General features: G+C 41.9%; 1 protein-coding gene and 1 long non-coding RNA gene across 2 annotated transcripts in view; one reads left to right on the top strand and one right to left on the bottom strand.

Annotated features, from left to right (window-relative positions):
- Positions 1-11,836, top strand: part of LOC108510200 — a 13,120-nt gene extending 1,284 nt beyond the window's left edge. The window contains exons 3-4 of the long non-coding RNA XR_001878757.1: positions 9,954-10,190; positions 11,450-11,836. This is a non-coding gene — a long non-coding RNA (uncharacterized LOC108510200). The remainder of the gene's footprint in view (positions 1-9,953; positions 10,191-11,449) is intronic.
- Positions 11,837-20,391: 8,555 nt separating this feature from the next.
- On the bottom strand, positions 20,392-24,529 carry PPP1R3C (protein phosphatase 1 regulatory subunit 3C). The gene is made up of 2 exons (XM_017804083.1): positions 24,486-24,529; positions 20,392-22,916 (listed from the first exon to the last, which is right to left on the bottom strand). Exons 1-2 carry the CDS (start codon positions 24,497-24,499, stop codon positions 21,971-21,973), a joined length of 960 nt encoding a protein of 319 aa, XP_017659572.1. The 5' UTR covers positions 24,500-24,529; the 3' UTR covers positions 20,392-21,970.
- Positions 24,530-25,668: the final 1,139 nt, after the last annotated feature.

Raw genomic sequence — 25,668 nt, 5'->3', positions numbered from 1 at the left:
TCTCCTCTTCCGTTTCTGCTTCCTCTTCCTCTCCCTCTTCCTCTCCTCTCCTTTTATTTTTTTCATAAGTAGAAGGAATTAAAAATATATAAAAACCCAACAACAAATCCTTTGTACAAGCTGTGAGATACCCTTTTAACTCTGTGTTGGGCAGCCGACCCACCATTCAGAAGCCCAGGAAGCTGCTACAGACTCTGCCAGTCATCAGATTCAGATTTAAAAAAAACAAATAGCAGTGCTTGTTTGCACTTCTTTTACAAAATTAACTCTGCAGGTGAATCACATAAACAAAGCACCAGTCCCAGCAAATAATGTTGGTATTTAATTTACCCACACTGGGTATTCAGAAATTTGCTCATGTGAGAGAGTGAGTTGTGCCCTTTCTGCACTGTCGCACCAGGGTTGCTGCAGCCTCTCCACTTACTTTTGGGGGGCTGGGGAGTCTGGGGGTGGGGAAGAAGGGATCTGAGACTCAATGCAACTGTGACAGTGAGAAATGTTCTTTATGTTCGTCTTTGTGTATGTGTATGTGATACTTTTGTTTGGTTTTCTGATAAAGAAAGTTGAGTTCAAGGGGGCGGGGGGAGGCTGGTGAGGTGCACTGGTCACTTCTGAGCCCTAATTCTTGCAGATTCAAACGTCTTCCAGGCTGCTGCAAGGCATTAAAAATGCTGAGGTTTGCTTTTGTAGGGAGGTGTATCTGCCACACAGTCTCATCTGAGGGGCAGGTCTCTGACCACACTGATTAGGGTGAAAGGCTGGAGTCACATACATTACAAACAGCATCTTCCCCAACTCTAGAAATGAAAAAAGTACTGGAGGAAGCAAGATATTTTTTATTCTTTTCACATGAGGGAGGCCCCAGCTCAAGTGTAAGGTTTTGCTTATAGGGAAGAAAGGTCAAACACACTTGGTGGCTTTAGCCAACTTAGTTTTACTTCTTTTGTTTTGGAAAGACTCAGCACATATTTAATATGGCTCCACAGAGCTGACAATCCTCTTTCGCTGGTATCTCCAGTCTTCCTTCCTGAACACCAATTTTCTGAAATGCATTGCTTTGTCTAGCCTGTCACTAATCGAACATTAGTTATTCTAAAAACGTCATCTTTGTGTCTGAAGGGATTTGGTCTGGCTGTGAAAAACATCCTCCAGCTCTCTCTCTTGGTCTGCCCCATTGGCCTGCCAGTGCAGAGCCCAGGCTGTCACTACCCAGGCATCCCACAAAAGATGCTGAAAAGCTGTATCACCTTCATTTCTGAAAATTGCCACAGTCAAAGGGAGGGATGGGAAGGATATTCTGCTTTTCATATAAACGGGATGAGCAGCAAACTTGGTGCTGTAACCTGAATGGTTGCTGCCCACCATAACTGGACAAAGAGGCTGCACAGACCTAATCGATGTGCTATCTACAAGAAAAATATTTGAACTGAAGTAGGCCTCTTTAGACACTCTGTTAATGTACAACACACTACATGCACTGGCTGCTGTCCCAGTGACACGGCGAACTAGAAAATGGCACCACTTGGATTCACGTGCTCACGTGTTCCAGGCCAGCCTGAAATTCCAAAGGTCTTTGTAAGCTTCAGTCCTGTGCCCATGACACCTGGTCATCCTCTATAGTCAGGAGGAATGCACAAATTCACTGGTATTACCAAAGTTTGGCATCATGGTTACAGTTGTACTTTAGGACATTTCTTAAAAACTTTTTAAAACCGCAGCCTAAGAAATACATCACTACTTTTTCCCTATGAAGACCAATCCTGCAGGGCACTCCAGGGAGAAATAGGACTTATACAGGGCTCTATTGTTCTATATGTTCTTTTTCAGGGGTATTTTCATTTCTTTAAAGACATATTTATGGAGTTAAAAAAGCATATCCACTGATCTTCTCACTGTGAGGTTTTCCTACATGGTGACAAAAAATGTACTTTGCATTTTTTCAGTTTTCTGAGACCAAAAGAATGCAGTGAAAATCATGAGCTGAAAGATGTACCAAGATACTTAAATTCACTGGAACATAGACCCCATTCAGAAACGTGCTTTTATGAACTCTATAAATATACTTTATACAGAATAAACCATTAACTAGGAGACCATTATTAAAAATAACCTAATATAAACACATTGCAGCTTAGGCCAGGGATTTTACTGAATTAGTTCCTAGCTGAATATATGCAGTCATAGGATGCTTTATGTTGGGCAGGAACTTAAAGATCATCTCATTCCAACCCCCCTCCCATGGACAGGAACACCTTCCACTAGACCAGGTTGCTCAGGCCCCATTGAACCTGGCCTTGAACACTTCAAGGGATGGGGCATCCACAACTTCTCTAGACAACCTGTTCCAGTGCTTCACTACCCTCACAGTGAATAATATCTAATATCCTAATATCCTGATACCTAATCTAAACCTATTCTCTTTCAGTTCAAAGCCACTGTCCCTTGTCCTATCACTATATTTAGAATAAAGTGTAATTTGATTTCAAAATTGGTGTTGATGGAGTGTCCACAATAGTGCTTAACAAATTGCTCCAGCAAGTGAGATGGTCAGAACTTTGCAGTTTACTTAAATCATTTATTATCAGCTCCTATTACTTGAATCTTGTTACATGGGTAAGTTTCTGGTCCTTCTATTCTGACAAAGAGTTCTCATATTTCTGATCTCCATGTAAGTACTGTAGAGTCACGGAGAGGTGGATGTTGGCAGGGACCTCTGGACATTATCAAGTCCAAGTCCTCTTCTCAAAGCTGCTGCATCAAGGGCTGGTGCCCAGGTCTCAGCCTAGTCCAGCTTTGAATACCTCCAAGGGTAGACAATCCAAAATCTCTCTGTGCTTGATTACCCCAAAGTGAAAAAGTGGGGTTTTTTATGGTTAAGGGGAATTTCCTGCATTTCAGTTTTGCCAATTGCCTCTTGTCCTATCACAGTCCTGTTAGCACAGAGAAGAGTCTGGCTCGTTCTTCTTTACTTCTCACCACAACTATCAGGTATTTATAAACAATAATACAATGTTCAGTTAATTATTCCCTGTGATCTCAAATTGTTTTTAGAATCCATTTCTTTCCACTTCAATGACTATTGCCTAGCTTCTTCCATTTTGGACAAATTCATTCCCATTTGCAAATGTACATTCATCATCCAGCTTGTCAGCACGTGCAGATTGAGTCGTGGCAGTGGGTTGGTCTCTTCACGTTTGCCAGCTTTCTGTCTTCTTTGTAAATTGTCATAAGTGAACTTTCATTTTTTCTGTGTTTGAGATTTGCTGAAGTGGTTCAAGTGGAGGACCATAGCAAACTCGTTTAGCTCTTGCTCTGAAATTCATGTTCCTAGCAGTGTAACAAGTGAGAAGACTGGGAATGGGAAAAGGCAGAGGAAGAAGGGACACTGAATGACAGAATTTGGTCAGGGACTTGGAAGTTCATAATAATTTGCAGTCATTTATTGCTCTTATTTGGTAATTCTATACTAAGAGTAGATTTTACTTGCAAGATCTGGCAAAGAGATGGTTACAACTTATTATTACAGCTTTGTTATTCAAAAGAGAGATTAAGATAGAAATTAATTGACAGTCTACCCACAGTTGCACTTTACAATTCATAATGCAGTACACGAACAGGAACAGTCTATTCTATAAACTTGCTCAGGTTCCATAGATCTATAGATTTAGAATAGACAGGCCAGTGACTCAAGGAAATCCTGCTAAAAGATACTGTAGTCATGGCTCACAAAAGCCCACTGAAGTCACGACCAATAGGTATGAGTCACCTCAGTGCAAGCACCGTGCCCCTCATCATGCACTGGGCTCTTATCTGGCTGATTTCCTGATAGAGGGAACTTGAAAAGTGCCTTACCTCTCAGGAAAGGTGGTAACTGCTAATATGCAATCTTAGGTTGTTGAACTCAGTCTGAACCCAATTTATTTTTACTTCTGCAGAGAGGACATGAATTATCCTTCTGACACCGGATCTGAGTAAGCAGATGCACTCCGCGTGATCACACGCGTTCTATTGCAGGAGGCAGCAGCAGGCTCCAGTGCTTCCTCCCAGCACTCTGTTCCTATATATATTGCTGTGTGGCATGGATGTGCTTACATGGTCATGTGGGAAAATGATTGTGTACCCTGGGGAAAAGTGTGTAGGAGTGAATTCTTCTCAGACAGGAGAGAGTCCTCAGGAGTTCACAGCTGCGAACAACCCTCCGTTGATCAGCCACCATTGTAACACTGTTTACAGTGGGTTTCTATGTTGCCTCTGTTTCTCTCTTAAGAAACAAAACTGCATATTTACCATAGAAACTGTCATGAGCTATGTTAAACAGGAGCACACTTTAGAAAAATCACTAATTTTAGAATGATCATAAATATTTATACCAGACAGACCATAAACAGCACCTTAGAGACCATGCTGTGTTTATATAAACCCCTCTTAATTTAGAAAATGTTGATTTGATAGACTGAGGCAGCCATAGCCAACAAATGCGTATTTGAGACAACTCCTCTTTAGACTCCTGTGACCTAAATTTCCTAATTTGTATAGTATTCAGCTTTTGTTTCTGATTAAAACTACTTTTACGAGTTGCCTACCATATATTTTTCTTTTATAACTCTATATTCATCCTAAGTTCTCACGCTACAAAGTTTGCTCAGATGTAGACACTAAGCTGGCAGCAGAGACTGCTCCCAGTCAAGGAGTTTTTTCCCGAGGCCGGGAGTCTCTTGGTGGGCGTAGGCTCCAGGCTGCAAGCTCTGGGCACCAGGGACCATGCAGGGCTGGGTGGGGAGCACACTGCAGCTCCCATCCTCCTGAGCTGCTGCTGTTGCAGGATAAACCAGCTTATTTATTTACAGAAGTCAAAAAAGTATTTGAATTGTACATGTTTCAAAAGTACTTCCATAACTAAAACTGTTATTCTGCTGAAAACTGAGCCCGGCAAAGAATGAGTCTGTTTTACAGGTGGATGGGTGACCTGCTCCTGTCGCTGCCTGGTCCCACAGGTCCAGCAGAAAGCAGGAAACAAACAAACAAAGGAGGAGGGCAGGGCAAATTTTTTTATGGTGTCTTGGACTTGGATTGACTTAGAGTTGTTGAGAAACCATTATGCTAGAAAGATTTCTCTGAAAGTGTTTCTAAAATTTGATCTTGATCTCAGACCATGTAAATCTCATTATCTGCCCAGAACAGATGATTGTCTCTGGAAATACATTCTGTCATCCACAGGTTATAATTGCAGTTGGAGGCAACTTTCAGATCTTCTTAATTCAAAAAAATATAATTAAATGTTATTTCTGTTCACAAGAAAACAGTGCTGCTGACAATCCTTCTATTTCATTTGTAGTTTGCTGTGGATTGTGCAGCAGAGTTATCCACTTCAAATCATCTTTCATTATCATAGAGCAGAGCCTCTGAGTCTCCTTTTCTGATTAAAAGGAGGGGTTACCTGCTTCCCTCATGTGTGAGCAGGTTCCAGGCTCTGGGGTATGGGAACTAAGGGAGCTGCTGAGTTTCAGAATCTGCACCCAAACTACTACTGGATTACTCAGTGATAATTAGATCACATTCCCTAATATGAAAGTATTATTTATCTAAAATTTCCCATCCCGATGCAGAAAACAGGAACCAAGTTGACCAAAAATCTTACTAATGAGAAGTTATTTGCCAAGTTGCCATGTCCCGTTAACATGGCGGAGTATTTTATACACTTGCATTACTGTACTTTTTTCCCAAGTTTGAGCCCAGTTTTCTGAAATAAAAGCAATTTCATACAAAATGTGAAGGCATGATGTGAGGAACAGCAGCTGAAGGCTCTGGGTGCACAAATACCATTGCTGCATCTAGTTTTAGTGACATAGATTGTGGGAAAGGGCAACTCTTCTAGAAGGATTTGTGAGTTTTTATGATGGGGGCAAAGTGCAACTGAGCTACAGTATGTTCTGCATTTTTTCTCTGATATCCTGATACTCTTATATCCAGATTATGTTGAACTTTCCTTGGCATGCTCTGTGCCTTCATATTATATTTTAACAACATTCTTAGCAAATTTACTTAGTTAACCCAAATAAAGCCAAACTCCCAAGAATCTGTTGGGTTTGGTGGTTTGCTGAATCTGTGTTTTTATCAGAATGTTTATTTTGGTGCTGTGCCCATCTGCTAGACCTCTCATTACTTTTTAACTTTATTACTCGTTTGTTGCCACTCTGCACATAAATCATTGATGGCATCACATGGGTTTGACTGCAACTTTTCTAGATATGACTGGTTTATATGGGATAAATTGAAGTCACTGGGTGAAATGATTCTCTGAATTATTCTGAATGAATTCTTCAGAGAATTACCCAGAAAGATGTTTCTCAAGAAGTGATAAGTTCTGCAGAAGCAATTCCTTACATCTAGCCTAAATCTACCCTATTTTAGTTTAAAACCATTACCCCTTGTCCTGTCACAATAGGCCCTGCTAAGAATTCTGTCCCTATCTTTTTTCTAAGCCCCCTCTAGGTACTGAAAGGCCACAATAAGGTCTCTCTGGAGCCTTCTCTTTCTCAAGGTGAACAATCTCAACCCTCTTAGCCTTTCATTATAGAAGAGATATTCCGTCCTGTGACAACCCACCTTTACACTCTGAGCCTCTACACGTCCCTGATTATTTTTGTGGAGCTCATGTCCCTACATCAAGTCCTCTTAACTAACAGCCCTTGAAAGTCAGCTACACAACCCTAAGTCCTGTTGGTGAGGACTTAGGGTATTTTGGATGGATGGCTTAGAGGCAACTGAGCTAGTTGCTGCAAAGAAAGATTTCAGCCTGGAGCAATAGTGATGGCTGTCCTCTATTTTACGTCCTCTAAGCAATTGTCTCAAGAGACATGGAGAACTTTAAGATTCTGTGTAGAAATTAGGCTTTCTTATTTGGGAGACAGAAGATTCTGCTTGTCTGTGGTTTGCAGTTTGAAATCAAGTTGTTGTATTGAGCATAAAAATGAGTACCTTCTGGCAAGCTCTAACATGGCCATGTGGAACTCAAGCCCAGGACAGAGTGTTTTTAATGCAGCTCCAGAAAGAAAACCTCCCACTGAGCACGGCTGGTGGGCTGGGAATAGGGAAGAATGTCTACCACTGACACTTCTGGCATTTCTCCTCAGCTCTTTTTTTTTTTTTCCAAGGCTCATTTAGTGGTTCTGAGAGTTATGTTATGACCACTAGATCCCAGAAGCATCCAGAGTCCAGAGGGCAGACTGCGAGGCCTTGTAGCCTTCACTTTTCAAAGATTTAAGGCTAGAAATGCATCTGTCTTTTGACTCTGCTAGGGATTAAAATTGTGGTTCCTTCTCATAATCTTAATATCTATGCTTTTAAACCTATGACCTGACCCTGTATATTTTGGGGACTTGATAGTCTTTGTGCTATAAAGTGGCTGGGCAGAAGATACACACCCCCTTTCCCTGCTCTGTTTGTGAAGCCTTATGTAGCCATGGTTCCCAATAGTCTGCCCATCTGCACTGCCCCTGTAGTCCCACATGTCAGTCTGTGACTCAGACTGACCTCAGGAAAGGTCTAGAGGACAAGCTGGATAATCAGAAATTTGTCCAAAGTGCTCTGTGGACTAACTAAGTCTCCCAGTAACTTCAGGGAGACTGTGCTGCTCAAAGCCGCAATAAAGGAGGGCAGCTCCTCCCCTCACTGTGCTCTTCTTATGCTGGGACCAGATCCAGAAGGTGCAAACCTGACTTAGCACACTTTTGGTTCTCTTCAGCCTCCCTGAAAGTCCCTGGGAAGCTACTGGGGGTACAGTCTCTGCCTGAGATATTTCTTCTTCATTACTCAATTCTGCTGTACACTCACTGCTCAATTATCCAGAATAAGGATGAGGTGGGATAACCTAGATAAAGCAAAAGAATTGTGATATAAAAAAATATGTAAATGAGGCTATTAGAACGTACTGTGTGTTCACCTTTGCCATCAGCTCTCTAAAAAGATAAAAGTAGATGAAGCTGTGTTTTAGGTGAGCATAAAATACTTTCTGTTATGAAGGCATAATAAAGGCAGCAGCTGAAGGCAGGGCCTGATTAATCCACGACTTGGGTAAGTGTATGTATATTTCAGATGATGTTTCATTTTTAAATTAAAAAGAAAACCCTGTTCATTGAAAATGAAGCTGGAACGTTGTTTAATATGGGATCTTTTGTGGCATCTTCTTGGGAATTTGGTAGTCATGTCCTTATGGTACTCTCTAGTGAAAGAAATTTATGAATATATATTTTGCTACATCAGCATCACTGACATCAGAGCAACACATGACTATGCTTTATTTCTTATTAGGGAAAAATAATTTTTGGCATCTTGACTACATTTAAACAAGGTTTAGATACATGTTTCAGTGTAGACTGTGCTTCTAGCCATTGTTAAATGCTCAATAAATCTATCCGTATTTGGGAAAAAATGTAACTTATCACACCTAAGAACTGTATAGAAACTCTGCAAAACTGTATACAGAAATTAGCTGTGGGTTTTTTTGGAAAAGGCAAATACCATATACATTTCTGAGAGGGAATCTGCCATTTTCTCCATGAAAATCAGTTTCCTCCAAGTACATACAAGTTAACCATTAATCCCTTTATCTCTACTTCAAGTATTATCAGGGGCATCTGGCAACCTTACTATGCATCCACCTTTCTTTTGAAAGCGAAGGAAGAACCAGAGGTCAAACAACAGGCCCATTGTTGAAATCCAGTGGAAACTTCATTGCACTGAGGTCCAGATCCAGAAAGGAGCTTTAGTATCCAAATCCCTCTTCTCCCCTGATTCCCATTTAGCTGCTGCTTAAGCCCACAGGCAGATGCTGTCTATAGCAGCTTCAGATTCTGTTGTTAGCATTTCACAGTTGCCTAGTTCTGGGAGTGCCTGCCCCAAAGGTATCTCAGTCGTGAGAAACCTCAATCCTGTTGCAGGTAAGTGGAGGAATACATTCCCCCTAGACATCTTCAGGAATTGCTTGTGCATTTTATCCAAGAGCAATTTAAAAATATTTAAGTGTTCATAGGGCAGGGCAAGACAGGTTGATACTTTAAACAGTGTTAAGACATATTCATTTTTTTATTATATGCAAGGAAGTTTTCTTTTTATGTTGCACAATGGAATATCCTGAAAAAGTTGTTTCCAAGCATTTTCTCTTAGATCTGGAGGGAACATTAGCTCATGGGCAGGAGATGCTCCTAGAAGATATTTTTCAATTCTTCTTGGATGTGAAATGGAATCAAACTGGATGCCTTCCATTGGGGGTAGCTAGTGACAATCTAGAAATGAGAGTGGCTGCACTGTGGCTGCAAGAGCTCCCTCAGCTTATGCTCCACCTGGCAAATTTGCCATCTGAATTATCCACCATTCTGTGTGGTCTCAGTGAAGTGCTAACACTGAACTGCTGATGGGGGCATTGACTGGCTTTGTGCACTATGGATGCTTCTCACAGTATGCAGTGCCTGCAATTTGTCAGAGTCCTGGAGGACGGAAACATACTGAGCAGAAAACTCAGTAACTCCATGTGCTTGCAAAAGGCAGCGTTTGCAGTTCAGTCCTTAAGAGGCAAAGAGGGAGGAAACAGTGGGGTTATCAGAGCCAAGCTACCAAAAACCCATTTCCATTTAATCTTAGTCTCTCTCTATTGTCCTTTTATCCATCTTTCTCTTTCTTTTATTTAACAGAAATGGGAATCTTAAAAGGAGATATGTAGGTTTTAATTCAGAATTTTAAGGAAAAAAATCAAAAGAGGGAAAAAACCAAAAGCAGCAAGGCATTTGGCAGCACTGATTTAAGAGAAATTTTTGAAGTACAATTAAATAAAATGTAAAATAAGTTAATGAGAGGAGCAAGACTTGACACACATTTTCATATTGGCTAACCTGAATGGTTTCTATAATCATCTAGCTTTCACAGAGATATTCCTGAAATGTCTTGTTTCCCATTAGGAAGAGCACAAGCAGTCTCAATTCTGACCGTAAGGAAAAGTTGTTGGATGTTCAAGACCCAGTTACAGTCTTAGCAGCCTTCATGTCTGCTCTCAGATCTGACTCCCCCTGCACAGCCACAGCACTCTCATTCCACTCGCATCTTTCCCTACTTGGCATTCAGACGGTCTCTTCTGCTTACGTTAAAAGCCCAGCACTTGCATTCTGAGATGTCTTCAAAATCTTGTCAGTCTTAAAGTGAATATTTGCAGAATATAACTTCTTTATACTAAGCAAACAAATAATGAAATGCAATTTTGTAAAATTTGAACCTCTATAAAATATACTGGTTTTATATTAGCATCTGTAAATGCTGTTCAGGGTATTACACAAAACATATTTAGGAGATAAGGAAAGATTATCCACTTGGCCTCACAAGGCACTGTGAGGACAGCATGTCATTGCTGTAAAATACTTGTAGGCAAAATATGTTAAGCATTGCATTCTTTAAGCCACAAACTACAAGTTTCTTGTTCTCATGCTGACCCTTTACTGATTTGTCTCATATAAAATATCACGTAATTACCAGGCTCTGTTTGGAAGGGTAGACCAGAAGGGGAAGATCCTGCACACAGGGTTAGAGTGCTGGCAGGGCTGTACAGGAATCCTGCAGACTTACATGTCCTGCAGAACAATCTACTCTGTACAGCTCAGTCCAGTGATGGTTCCCCCTCTGCTCCATAAAGAGCTACTCTCAGCCTTACAGTTTTAAAAAGAAGTCAGAAATAGTTACATTTTGGAAGAAATTACTTGGACTTTAGCTTGCTAATTACTGTAATTTATAACACTAAGCCAATCACACAACTAGCTGCAGTTCCTTTTATGGTATTGGTATGCAGTGCTGTTTTGCTCTTGTTTTAATGGATGTTGCAACATAACCCCATGGTGGATTCATTATATAAATCATATCATTTTTGATCCGACAGTAGATTTTAACTCTGCTAGACTGACATCAGGATGGCACATCTCTGTGACACCTGATTGGTCATCTGCCTCCAGCTCCTTCAGAGCAAGCAGTAAGCCAGAAACACATGAGAACTGGCAGTGATTAAAAGGGCAGAACAACTGGAGAATAAGGTTTAATTGCTAGTGCCTTAGTTGTGCCAGGATAATGCTACGTGCACTGACTCATCAGATTCAAATGATTTCTAACTACGGGGCTGTGTTTTGAGAGAATCGAGAGAAGAACGTTTGACAGTTGACAATGGGAAATTGCTCACAGCACGTAGGCACTATCCCTGCCTTTCCATAGTGCTTCAATTTTCAGTCTAAATATAATGGGATAGGGTATTTCAGACTACTCCAGAAAGCCTTTAGGATAGATATCTATTACACAATGGCCTGCGACTGTGAAGTGGACCTTATGACTCAGGTATGATGATTTTCCACTGTGATATTGCTACTAAAAGTGTTCTGATAAATCACTTTCAACTCCTTTACCACTGTCTTTCCTACAGATGACATCTAATTACTGCTGATTCACACTAGCACATACAGCCTGTGAATTCCAGGCAGGGCAGAAGGTGAGAATAGCTTCACTGCAAGTTTGGGAACTGGAGATGCATGAAGAGAAAACTTGCAAGAAGTCCAAGAACAGAGGAAAGTATGGTGACAGAATTACTGTGTTGCCTGACCAACAAAGCTGAGAGCTATCTGAGAGAAATCTTAACTATTTACAGCGTGTTCAGTGTAGAGTCAGAAATTCAGCCAGAAATAAAAAAAGAGCTCCTTCTACTTTAGAAGCAGTCTTTGCACTAAGAATATATTCGTTAATTGTGTTTGAAATATTCAAGCCTGCAGAAACATGAAAATGGGTGAAATGGTTTACATCAGCCACACCTCCATCTTCTACTCCACTCCTCCCTAAACAAAATTCAAATTTGATTTGTAGCTCTGGCCTTTGCTGAATGAAGGAGTAGAACACCTGTGAAAGAAGTGAGGGATAAAAATATGTGTATTTCTCAGTTATGTTTCCAAATCAGTGAAATTAGCTGGAGGCTCTCAGCACTCATCTCCCCATCACTGGTCCATCTGTCAAATGTAGGAGTAAAATAGATGTCTAAGAGGAAGCAGATGCTGGAAGTACGACTATTTCAGTGTCTCCTTAGAGCAAAGAAAGCACTGAGCAGAAGCACTGAGCTGCAGCCCAGCCGTCCCTTACCCAGCCATCCCCTTAACCCTGTGTTTGGAGCTGACTGAGCTCTTCTTGGCAGCCAGCATGGGAAGTGAGGAGCTGCGGCAAGCATTAACGACCGGATGGTGGAAAATATCCAGGGACTTCAGTCCATGTTCTGTCCTTTTTCACTTCTGTGCTTCTTGCCAGTAAGACAGTCACACATTTTCCAATTTTATTGAAGGACAGAGACATTAATTTGCACCATTATGTGAAGGGAAATCCAAACTGTCTAGGAAACCATGCAGGCTTATGGTGCTGAAAAGGAATGCCCTTTGGAGAACAAAAGATGCTTGAATATAAGGAGCCAAAGTCCAGCAGGACTGACATTAGTATAGGAGGAATTGCTCTACAAACACTTCTCCCTTACCAGTATAGCCACAAAACCAGCAAATTCATAGTAACATCAGAAGTTATTTGCAGGAGGCCAGAACTTATAATCAATTGGGAAAAAATACCTTCCAAACCACTGTGCAGATTTTTCTCCATAAAGGCACATAAATAAACCCTTACATAAATTACTGCAGGAGCCGCATTCTGTTCTGCACAAACCTGTGACTCAGAGCAGGAAAAGCAAGAAGTTGCTCTGACAAAAATTGAAACCGTAAATGAAAAAAAAATCCACCACTGTCTCAAGATTTTTTTAAACCTGTGGCAAATGTCCCTCTGCCACCTAAGTCTCAAGTTAAGTACCTATAAATTACACTGCTCTATTTACCAAAAGAACAGTACAAAAATAAAGTTAAAATACTAGGAATTTATTCTGGTTTCTAGTCATGCAAGAGTGGTGTGGCAGCCCTGACGTCTGAGAATATCCTTCAAAAATGTCATGAGAGACCATTTTTTATAAGTACTGCTTTGATAGCTAAGCCCCGAGGGTTTAAAAAGTACTCAGTAAACAAGTTGAATTGGAAAACAGGTAGAATGGTGTCTGGAAAATGTCTGTAGGCCACTTCAGAAAGCAAGCGCTAGAGCTGTTAATTAGAGTAGAAAAAACCCCACACTTCTTGTTCTCTTTATTGTTTTAAGTAAAGATTTTTAGTTTTGTACAACAGGAACATTCAGTGAAAATCATTGGTTTTTACTATTTTCTCAAACCATTTGATTGCTAACAACTGCAGATATTAATTAAGCTGTAGTCCAATCCTTTACCTGGCCTGTAGACAAAACACTCTCCTCTTGTCTCCTGAAATAACACTTCAACACGTTTCCTTGCCAGCAATGAGCATTTCACAGGGCCATCATCCACAGCTTCCCTCTCCTCCGGTTTCTCCTGTAGCTCCAGAGGGAATTCTGCCTCTGTCCCACCTGCCATGGGCTCTCTTCTCACACTGCAGCTGCATCCCCTGGGACCTTCTGGCTTTATGTGCAGGTCAAGGACTATTTTCTCTGTTGCTAATCTAAAAACAGGAGGTGGCAAATACGCTTTACATTTTTAATTCTTCACGTCAGCAATGCCACTCATTAAATCCCAGAGCTGAGAACGCTTTGAAAAGGCTCCCAAGAGGTATAAGCAAACACCAGGGGGGTTAATATAATCCATATGGAAAGGAAGAGGGGGAAATACTTTACATTTGGAATTCACTCTGCTCTTGCTGCCCTAACATAATAATTAACTATAAATATATGTCTTTGCCTAATTATTCCTTGTAAAGACATTGCTGCAATATGTTCACCAATGGCTGAGAAAGACATTAGTACATACCTCTGAACAATAGTTCCTAAAGCTGCCTTCTTTAAGGAGCTTTTAGCCATGGGAAGGTGATTGTTGTTTAAAGTGACTGCATAAACCTCTCTTTGTGATTCTGTGATTGACAGTCACCCTTCTTTGATTCTGTGATTATCTCCTCATCACGGCCATGCTGACAGAAAGTAATTCTTTCCTGTACTACCACAAGAGACAAGAAGGACTACAGAGTGAACAGCTTCTCCTGAACTTGGCTCAGGCGCATGCCCTGGTCATCCTCCCTGAGCTGGCAGGAGTAAGATGTGAGCTCTAATAACCAGCTAGCAAGATGTGATCTTGGAATCACATTTCATCCCTCTCTTTTTCCCCCTCCTGATTAATGACTGAAGTGTGAGAAGCAGCACAACCTTCTCTGTCAGTTGAGACTATGACTAGATGAGACCTTAACCTGCTCATGCCCAGTGTGTACACTTGTAGCATTTGTATGACATTTCATACTTAAGAAGAAGCATATTTTTCACTGGCTAGAATAAAATGCAATGTTATTTATGTAACTGATGTTGAGAATAATAATATAATACCTGACATTTGCAATCCACTGAAAACAAAAAAATACTGGTTTTCTAATTACTAGCTAGAATGAATATCAGAGTTGAGTTCTTCAGTATGCATCTGCTCATGGATTTTGAAATAGAGGAGCAGACTCTTCACTCATACTCATCACTGTTATTGCCTGATGGCTCTCTCTTCCAGCTGAGTAGAAACACTCTGTACCTGTACCCACACCTGTTACTCCAGCACAGGCCCAGCTGCTTCTTCAGTGGTGACTTGACCTTATGCTTTCACATGAGTCAATGCAAAAAGTTGAGCAACTGGTCCCAGTACACCTAGGATGCAAAGATAGGGGCCTGTGAAACACCCCTTTTGTTTTTCTCCAACATGGTAAAGGTTTGATTTGGAAGGGAAGGAATGTAATTCAGTTATATATGGCCAGTCTTCGCGAGCGAAGATTTGGGAAAGGTCATTGACCCTTCGAGCCTGCGCAGTGGAGTTTTTAGGTGAGACACAGCGTGCGCTGAACTGAGCCCACCCTTTAATCCTGAGGTTCATCTGCCGGGGCCGAGCAAGCTTGGACAGTGGCAGTGAGGGTCTCAGGACGTAGGTTTGTTTAGAGTGACCTTCTCTTAGATGGATTGCCTCACAGGGCTGACGAGCTCCATCTGCCCGGGGGGCTGGGAATCGAACCCGGGTCGCAGTGGTGATAGTGCAGCACCCTAACAGTTAGTTATCAAGTAACCACCCATTTTCTCAGGTGCTGCTAGTGCAGCCCTAACCCTCCACCCCCAGGTTGACATCAGGCCTGAAGGAGATTTGCTTTAGCAATAACACCTGTCTCTAAAGCATCATTTCCACCTCTTTCTAGTGGGAGTGTTCCTAGCTCTTGTCCTTAGGACTTATGAGTGGTCCTAACCTTCCTATCTCAATTGCTGGGGTCTTCTTTCCATGGGCAGACTTATCCTGTATACTGAGATTATATAATGCCTTGGTGTCCTTCCTGAACAAAAATAATGACAGACCTCTGAAAGTGATATTGTTCAGAAATTCAGATACCCACGGTCCTTTGGAAGAGTATGTCAGGTAAGAAAAGGAGGATTTTATAGCCTGATAGAAAAATAAGGAACTCTAGAGCTGGACAGTTAACATTTCCTGACTTCCCAATGCAGTGCAAAGGGAAATGCTTACGGTGGTGCAGCTGCTGAGGTGATAGTTACAGACACAGAGACCATAGGTTGGTTCTGACTGTGGAAGGCTGTCTCTTCCAAGGCAAGTGGAGGAGAAAATGTTAGGAGGTCTTCCATCACTCACCTTTGCTAGATGGAGAGTTTGAAGAGTATCAATATTTGACATATGACTGTCACCTGAACACAAAAATTATCTTTTAACTCTACCTATCCAACTCTGCAGCTCCTGTGTGTTTCTGCACTGTACCAGTGTGTGGCCTGATCTTCTTACAGGTAGAGGAGGGGTGACTGGTAATGGTTGTGGCTGAACTCCAAGTTTATGGACAGCTCTGTTTTCCTGGGGTCACTGGATTTGCTATGGTGCTCAGAGCCAAGTCAAAGATGTCTGTGCTGTACCACAACATTCTTGATGGACCTGCAGAGTGTAATTAGCTTTAAATTGAGAAAATAGCTGGGTGTTTTGCTTGGTTGGTTTTTTTGCTTTTTTTGGTGTGTTGTAGTTTTATGTTGGAGCATTGGCGGGGGAGGGGGTTGTATATCTCTATAAATTCTATTGTAACTGTTGGGCTCAAGTAAGGCAGCTGGATGCCTTGAGAACCTATGTGTGTCCTGGTTCAATGTCGAATTAGCTCCAGCCAGGAAAAATTGGAGGGAGATTGTGAGTGGGAAAGCAGGAGAAAAAGACAAAGCCTTGTGAAGAAAAATATTTAAAACCCACAAACATACAAAACCAAAAGTCCACACCCAAAAAACCCACCTCATCCTGGCCTTTCCCTGATTTCAGTTAATGACACTTGGTGCATGCTCTGAATTAATCTGTAAAATGTTTTCTCAAAGTGATATCAGTAAGAGACATTTTTGGGGAAAAAAAAAAGAGATACTTGCTTTTGGCATTACAACTTCACAGATTTGACTTTATGGTTAACTATAGTTGTGTGTGTGATTCAGGGATGAGTGGACTATTTAGGGCATGAGTTTTGCTGTGTGAAGGTTTTTGTGTTGTTTTACCATTTCTGCAAGAGAGGGGAATTGCCATATCACTCCCATTGCAGCCAAGTGTGTAGCAACAGACACTTTTGTAATAAACACAAGCCATAATTTGTGTCAGTAAAGGAAACAAATGGAAAACAAATGAGTTAATGTAACCTCAGGAAAGAAGGAAACAAATGGATTGTAGAACTTAATTGCACCCCCATAAAGACATAAAAGAGACCATCACCTTCCGTGCTCTCCTAGACATCAATTATAGCCGAACTAGGTCAGGTCAATAGAATGCTGGCGTCTTTTGTCGAGAAATATATGAATTTATAACTTGTTGTAGAGATAACAAATTAGTCTTAGCTGTAAAAAGAAACATGTTGAATACCTGGAATAGCGATGTAAAATGTGTATGTATGTGATGTAATGAATATGTATGGGATGTCTGAAATAAGTACCAGACACATACACTGCATCGGGGTAGCAGGTCTTGGAGCTAGATTCCCCTGTCACCCAGTGCTGCTTGCTTCTACTATGTAATAAGTTCCAACTTGGAAACTTATTATACCTTGAGACTCTGTTTCTCACACTTTCATGTTTATCCTAAAAGTAAGGTGCTGCAAAAGCATATAAAATACTATGATGACCTGAAATATAAAGAGATAGCTGAGATATTTCCCCAATAACACCCTTAAAGCAAATAATTTTAATTTTATTCTTTCCCATTTATTTCTTTTACAGTACAGTAAACTGTAGATCAATTTTTTCTCTTGCACCCTTACAGTTTCTGCTATACTGCATTTGATTGCTTGTTTGATACTTACTCATTTCCCCTGGATCAATTCTGGTTGCCAACTTATTGTATATAACATTTTTAATGGAGGAAATGCCATCCTTAGAATAAATGGTCAGTGAAGTGCATCACTGATTCAACCTGCCTGGCTGTCATAAGCTTCAAAGACAGGCCATCGAGCACTGCAGAAATGAGCCATACATTCCTCAGGCCTTATTGTATGAGACAGATGAAGTCAGTTGAGCAATGAAAAACAGGTACTGAGCTGTGCTAAGCTTTCACTGGTGATGTTGAGGACCCCACCATGAGGCTTTTGTCAGAGATAGCCAGGAGGGATATTTCTGCATCAAGGACAATCCAAAGGTCTAACAGGTTCTTTCCAAACAAGGATGGAAAGTCAAAATATCAATTTTAATGAAATGTGTTATGTAGCCTAGAGAAGGGATCTGGGAAGAAGAGGGAAAGCTGTTCTTTATTCTCAAGCCATTGCAGGCTATTGCAAAAAGAAAGCAATAGTTTTTTCTTCTTCCCTATGTGGAATAAAACAAGAAACTAAGAAATTAATTTTAGATAGGCTAAGACCTCAGGAAACTCTTAGAATAGACAAGGAAAGAATAATCGGAAAGCTTGTGGGGCCTCCATCACTGAAGTGCTGTAAGAACAGGTTAAGTGAATGCCAGCTGGGAAAGGCTGAAGTACAGGTGGTTCTTGAAACAGGAGAGACCCCTTAACAGGATTTAGCACATCCTTACCTTCTTTTGCCTCACTGCAACATTTTATTCTGGATTACATTTGATTTTAAAGCTCAGAAGTGTCTGAAAGGTATGTGAGTTGTAGCTTTATGTCTATTTAATACTGTAGCATCTACCACATTACCACTAATATACCAGATTTACCATATAAATCATGGTAATTTGCTTAGCTATATATAACTACAGAAAAAGACATTCACTAATTGCCTGTGAAAATTCTAATTATGTTCTCAGGAAATGTTCATACACTGATCTTCCAGGGTGACAGATCTTTATTCATATAAAATTTTAATTTAATTTTGCATGGAAAAACTAGATCTAGCTTCCCAAAAGCGAGTACAGCTATTAGGAACCCAACTTGAAACACTCATGTTTGAAGAATAAAGTCGGTAAGTACTGTGCCACCCATAGGCTAAAACTGAAAGCCAGACCTGCAGAGCTATAGGAGTGAATCCAGTCATTCACTCTGTCATATTAGTGGTGGAAATACAAACCTACAGTCCAGCTGAAAAAACAAATTCCTAAGAGAATGAGATGATGCCATAGGTTGCAAGCTCTGTTTTAAGGACCACATCTGCTTTATACCTTCAGGTTTTGGAATGGTTGTGTTTGAAAGGGCAGATTTCTAAAATGCTAAAACAGTTTTCCAATGGTGATGCCTTTCTCCATGTCTGATAAATACATTTGTAAGATGAATATTTTTTTCAGTTAATATACCTTAGTTTTCTCTAGAAGCCTGTTACCATTTTGATGGATGCAAGCTTTAGAGTTAAACACAAGCTCTGTTTTAAAAGAGGAAGGAGTGAAACTGTGTTGCTTTGGTAAGGAGGGGAAAAAGGAGAAATCCTTTGCCCTCTCAGCTGAGGGAGGGCTTTGGAGCTGCAGAGCAACACTACATTGACACTCTGCTGGGCAAGTAAGACCTTGCAAGGCATCTTGGCAAAGAACCTGGCTTAATGCCAAGGCTTGGTCAAAGGAACTTGTCTTCCGGTATTTTTAAGTGATTTATGTGTCAGGCAGACAGTTGGGCTGGCTGGTCACAAAACCCAGCTGGAGGCTAAGAAAAGGTACTTCTCATGCTAGAAGGCTTCTACTCTAACCAGTAGCCTTGCATCTGGTTCACTGAAGTGAAGTTCCACATTAAGACAGAGGAGCCTTCAAACCGCTTAAGTTACAAATCTCTCTTCAGTTCACTTTTTTCTAGAGCAGGGAGCTGGTGCTGCAGTATGTATCATAAGAGCTCCTGAGCAGTAAGACCCAGTGTAGTACACAGTAGAGTTTGAGACTGGAAGATAGTGTTGGGGAAAGGAGGGCTCTGCATTCAGTGCAGGCTTTGCAATGTGGAAGCTCTAAATTCATTCCTCAGGTCAGCAAAATGCTGTTAGCTCCGTGTCTTCTGCCTTTTGGGAATTGCTTTTCCATAATTAAAGCTAGATCTCTTGCTGGGAAACCCTTGATTTTGTGTACAACAGATTGAATTAAATTGCATCTTGTCACTGAGGTACTGTACTGAGAAATCCCATATGAAGTAGCTGGTGTGCAACCCTTGCCGGTTAGCCTCTTCTGACTCTGTGCTGCTCTAAATTGCCACGAAAGAGAATCAGGGCTATATCAAAACCCTCTGCCATCCCCCCAGGGGACTAGGGCCCTTGGAAACTATGCACCCTTGTCTCCATTCTAAGTAACTGTGAGGTTAGGCCCATGGTGCAGGGGCAACAGTGAACGGCTGGCTCAGAGACAGACACTTCATTTTGCAGGGAGATTTTTGGTACTGATGGCAGTTCTGCTGGATTCCTGCATACAAGAGGAGAAAATTCAACCTCTCAGTGTCCCAAACAGCAGCATAACTAGTCAAGCTAAGGTGAAAGCAAGCCAGAAAGCATTAAGTGCTGCTGTCTAGATTCATCTATCCAAGCACCAAGTATGCTATAGCTCAGCAGGTAAGTCTGGCCATCAGATGAGGACAGACTCCTGCCAGTCTTGCCCATAGCACAGCAAGATCCCTGACAGAATCTGTCAAACAAAAATACTCAAGTTAAATTTAGTGAGATACAGTGGGTTTTTTTTAAGTGGCACAACTTGCCACTTATCTCTCATTTAGTGACCTCTCTTTTAGTGAAGGATTTTGTCTTCAGGGTAATGCCAGCTTCTGACCTGAGATCCCATACCATAGCCAGCTTTAGCAAATCCCATGGTACAGAACTGGTTGTACCTTGTATCACAACTGAGTTGTTTTACAGAAGTTGAGAAAATACTGACAAAGAGAGAACCAGGTATATCAAAATAAAGTTTATTCTTAAAATGGCTAGTTCACACATAACAGCAAGGATTACATAGCGGAAAAGTGCAATTAGTGGAGGAGATTTATTTCACCTTAGTAATTATCATCTCACTGCACTGCAAATAGCTTCACACTCAGGATATTATACTTCTTAGCTGTGGACAAAAATGTGATTTATATTTTGATGTTAACAGCATTTCTGTACAGCTAAAAGGTGTGCCAATATTCACACCCGCTGAGCATGTGTTGGACAATTTCTCAGACAAGTCTCGCATGAAACACAGATCACCTTTAGAGTTTGACAGCTCAGAAAGCTAAATTATAAGCATGCGGATACAAAATATATATTAGTTTATTGAAGTCTAAAAAAAAAACTTCAAAAATGAGGTAAAATAGAACAGTTTTCTATGTGCGAGCCTATATTCAGTCTAGAAAAAACTAGTAGCAGCCTTGCTCTTTAAAAGAAATTAGTTTTCACAAAGTGCAACTAAATTCACTGTCTTCAATATGAAGGACCTTGCCTATGTTATGCACTTGTGAAAAGTCATTGCTAACTTTGCAATTGGGAGTAGGATACTCATGCTGTAAGATTAGATCAGGTGATGAACAGAAGCACCTAATGCTGCTACAGATCAAGAAATTTACAAATTGCTATTTTGTCACCTGACCCCATTTCTGGCATATTAGGGTGGCTTGAAAATTTTTTTTAAAAGCACGTTTTTCTTTTAACATTAAAAGGTAACCATCTGCCTGCTAAGTGAGTAGGATGGTGAAGTCAAGGTTAGATTTGTTATCAAATGCAAGGCGTTCTCAAAGCCAGTGAGGATAGACATCTTCTCAAAGTCATAGTCACTTCCACCACTCACTTTGTTTTATTTTCTTTAGTCTTTTTATCTCCTAGAACTTCCCCTGGGATTTAGAAAAACAGCTTTGGAAAGAAGCAATTAGAACATTGCACATCTCCAAGTTACATAGCACATTCTACCTCTTCTTCTTTTCTTACTTCTCCGTTATCCTGTCCAAGTTTCTTAACCTATATTGAAGCCAAAAATCTTTGCAATGCATCCCTACCTGCCTCTGCTACAAGCACATAGAGGCTCATAGCAAGTCTCTTGACAGCATCTACTGCACTCCTAATAGGTGCAATGTGAATTGTGACATTCTGTTAATATAACAGCCCTGTGCACACACACATACTCTGACGCATACAGTTATTACAGCTTACTAACATACCATTGCCTTCCATACTACTTTGCAAGTCTCTCCCCTAGAGTGACCCAGGAGACCTGACAACAGAAAGAAAGCAGCATATACTGGAGATACGGGCATGCTATTCCTATACTAGGTGGCATACACGTGTGTTTTATCTCGGTTTTCTTTCCTTCCAAGGATAAGGTTTGGCTAAGAACTTCAGTAGCATAATATGGTTTAACAAGTCCCACAGACTAGTGAATTTGGATTTCTTCAGACAGCAAACAAAACCTGCCAGGTGGTTTCATCATGTAGTATGTGAACCAGAAAACTAATGCTGTTCTGTTGCCAAATGGAAGAATAATTCCTTGGTATTATGGATCACCAATATGGTGATGAATTTTCAATCCGACCCAAACTCTGCCACTGGGGAAAGAGGCCACTGGACAGCCTCGGACTGCCAAGCTGATCAGGCTCTTTCTCTTGTCCTCTCCTTGGAGTTTGAAGATCTACACAGTCTTCCTTGGCAGAGGGTATCTGAACACCATCAGGCTTCCACTCTGCATGAACAATCTTGTAATTCTGACCCTCGTTATTGTCCCAGAAGGTATGTCCTTCACTTTGGTAAGAAATGCAAAACTCTATCTTCTCTTCAGAGGAAATGGCAGGAGGCAAGTCGATGGCAAATGAGAAGGTATCGTTTTCAGAATCGCTGTAAACATTGTTCATGTACACACACTCAACATCCCTGTAGGTCTTCCACGTATCAAAAGTAATTCGTACCTGAACCTTTTTCTCAAAGCTCACGTTTTTTACTTTCACAGTGCCCGACAGCACCTTCTCTTGCAGGGCGCAGTTCTCCAGGCAGACCAAGTTCTTCTGCAGGAGGTTCCTGAAGTCCAGGTAGTCAGCTGAGGGCTGAGGGAAACCCAGAATCAAGTTTTTCTCCTCGTGCAGTTTTAAGTTAGATGTTATGTGCTCAATGTCTAAGAGGTCAAACTGAAGATCCCACCCAGGGTGCTCCTGGAACTCAGAGAAGGTGTGTATCGCCGTCAGGGACAGCCCCTTCGAGTCCGCAAACACGACTCGTTTCTTGGCTCGGGCTGGCGAGTGGTTCCAGTCGTTCTCTTGATCTTTGGAGTCACGTTTCACATGCAGGCACGGTCTGAGAGGTTTGAGTCTGTTCACAAAGTTGTTTCTTTGGCAGTCCTCGAGAGGGCTGAGGAAGCTCTTCAGTGGTGGAGAATGGGCTAGGCAAATTCGCATGGCCATGTCCACAGGCATGATGGAGCTTGGCAAGGGTCTCGGGTCCAAGACCTGTATCATTCTGAAAGAAATAATAATGTCCTGTGTTTTTGCTAATTACATCAGATAAGAAGCTTCTTAAGAATGCATATTTGCTTCATCCACTCTCTTAATTATTCATGGCCTTGTCTCTGCACAGCTTTAAACAATGCAGCCTAAATTAAAATTGACAGTTCTACCTAAGGAACTAGGGTGAGACTAGCCAGTCATTACTTGCCAATCCTGAACTTCTTCAATTCAAATCTTTGCTTTATGCAAACCTCTGAAAAACAGATTTTAGTAACAGCTAATTGAGCATATTTCCTTGAAAATACAGGAAAAAGAAAATTCTAGTAACCAGTAAAACAGATCCAGTTAAAGTGGAAGTGCTCATCCACTTTAGCTTCCCTCTTAGAGGCTCTAACCCAGGTCTTAAAATTCCAACAAGCTGGATCAGCTGCTTCATCTCTGGAGAGAGACAGCACTATATTAAGCAAGTTGACCATCCCATCAGAACATCAAATGGGATTCTATGTACCTTGAAGCAGAACCATCACACTGTGGCTTTCAACCGTCAGTCCACGTTTTAGACATTTATTTTGAATAACTCAAATGAACAAAAATCCTAAAGCACCTTTGGAAATATCTTCTATGAGCTATTAACCCAGGTCTAAGTAATACAGCTCTTTGCACTGTTAATGTTGACTGCTGAGTGAAGAGGGGGAAAAAATGAGGGAGGGGAGAGACCTCCTTATGCTTCAAGAATTGGCTTAAAACCAACTTTTGATAATCCCCAAAGACCATGACAAAAGCCTACTGCAAGTATTCAATAAGAATGCTACAGCTTTATTTGTAAAAGCTTACTTATAATGCTCTCAGATGATGAATATCACAATTACTATGCAAGAACATGGCCCATTCAAGGCCAGTTAGTTTGAATATTTGTAAAGAGGGGCTTCGAGGGCAGCACATCCCTACTGAGATGGATGCAGTCCTTGCTGGAAATGCAGAATTTTGTTGAGTCATAGAAAGGCATAGGCTTTGCCACTTAAATAAAATAGCTTTCTGCTTCCCAGAGTTCTCCCTGGTATTCCAGAGCCCTGCCAAAACCAAAGTAGAATCTGTGCTGGCCTCGCCTCCTTTTTTTTTTTTTTTTTTTTTTTTTTTTTTTATTGTGGAGGTATTTGCCATAATAAGAAGTAGAGATTCGAGAGTACCCGAATCAAACTAATGAAGTTTTGCTTTGCTTTAATAGGAAAAGAACTCGGGTTTGAAAAATACTCTCTCTGCAACTTTGGTGACCTGCTGCTCCTGAGCTTGTGCAGTGTCAAAAAAAAAAAAAACAAAAAACCAAACCACGCAAACCAAAAAACCCGAAATAACAAAAAATAGCCAAGCAGGCAAAAGCCGACGCCACAACCTGAGAAAGGCTGCTGGAGGAGGCAACACCGAGCAGGCAGGGAAGGGTCGAACAGCACCGCGGGGCACTGCCCGGGCACAGGGGACCCGCAGGGGCGGGAGGGGCGCGGAGCAGAGGGAGCCTCGGCGCTGCGCTCCCCGGGGCCGGCTCCGCTCGCAGCCCCGGCCGGGGCGGAGCGGGGCCGGCGCTTACCTGGTGCAGTGCATGGGGGCCGCGCCGCCGCCGCCGCCGCCGCTGCTGCTACGGGGCCGCTCCCGCCGCGCCGACGCCTTTATGGGGCCGGGCCGCGGCCCGCGGCCAAGGGGCGGCCCCGGCCCGGGCGGGGCCGTGTAGGGGGATGGATGCTGCCGCTGCGTCCGGGCCGGGCTGGGGGTGCCCGTGTCGTGCCCGTGACACCCTCGTGCTTACACACCCCCAGGTTCCCTCTCCTTCCCCCCATCCCGGTCTGGCACTGCCGTGTTCTCCCGTCCTTTAGGGAACGGCAGGAGCGAGGCCCCCGCAGGGCGGCTGCGGAGCTGCGGAAGAGCAGGGGCTCCGAAGAGGCTCCTGCTGATGGATGCATGGCACATGGATCAGTATGCTGTCTGCACGTATAATGAGAGTATTCATAGGACAGTAAGACTTCAGTTTCTTAGCTCTGCTGCTTGGTGACTGAAGTTCCTGCCTTTCGTGACAGTACATGACACTAAGTGTCACACAGATGAAGCCTGAAGCACTAACTGGCAATGCAGACAAGGCTTTGGAAAATACTGCTCTATTTCCTGGTGCCAGTTATTCGGGACGACCTTCCCTGGTCCTGTGCTTCTCGAGTTGCATCCCTGCTGCTCCCATTACTCTTCCTCTTCTTTACCTTATCTTTTGGTCACTGCAGCTCCCTCTGAAAGACAGATGATATTTTCTCATCATTTGCTAGAGAAAGTGCTAGAAAACAGCACCTGTGTGTTGGAAGCCTTGCTAGTAGCCTTACTAGTTGCAAAGGGTTAATTTTTCTTTAGGAGGAACTACAAATACTTTCAGCTCCAGCAGCCTGCCTGGCAGCAGTAAGCCAGGCCCAACACCCCCCATGGGTATAAGGGAGGACTGGGCACATGGCTGGCAGTTATCAAATCTCTTCTATTTACCCATTATAAAAAATGAGTTAATAACTCTGGAGAAGTTTTATGAGCCTGTGCTACTTGAATGTTTGTCCATGCAACTTCCCCCACAGCACCACTTAGCTGGGCTGCTGCATTATCAGAGATCACGTGCAGCAGCTGAGGCTGCTCTATCACACTATCTGCAGGCATTAGATAAGAGCTGCTTGAAGCCTGCACAAAAGGAGTTACCTCAAGGCTTTGCTACACATATTTCTGGTACTATGTAGTAGCTCGTTGCA

Source organism: Lepidothrix coronata, unplaced genomic scaffold (assembly GCF_001604755.1).
Source record: "Lepidothrix coronata isolate B3197 unplaced genomic scaffold, Lepidothrix_coronata-1.0 Scaffold8, whole genome shotgun sequence".
NCBI lineage: Eukaryota > Metazoa > Chordata > Aves > Passeriformes > Pipridae > Lepidothrix > Lepidothrix coronata.
This window is presented reverse-complemented; position numbering and strand designations above follow the sequence as displayed.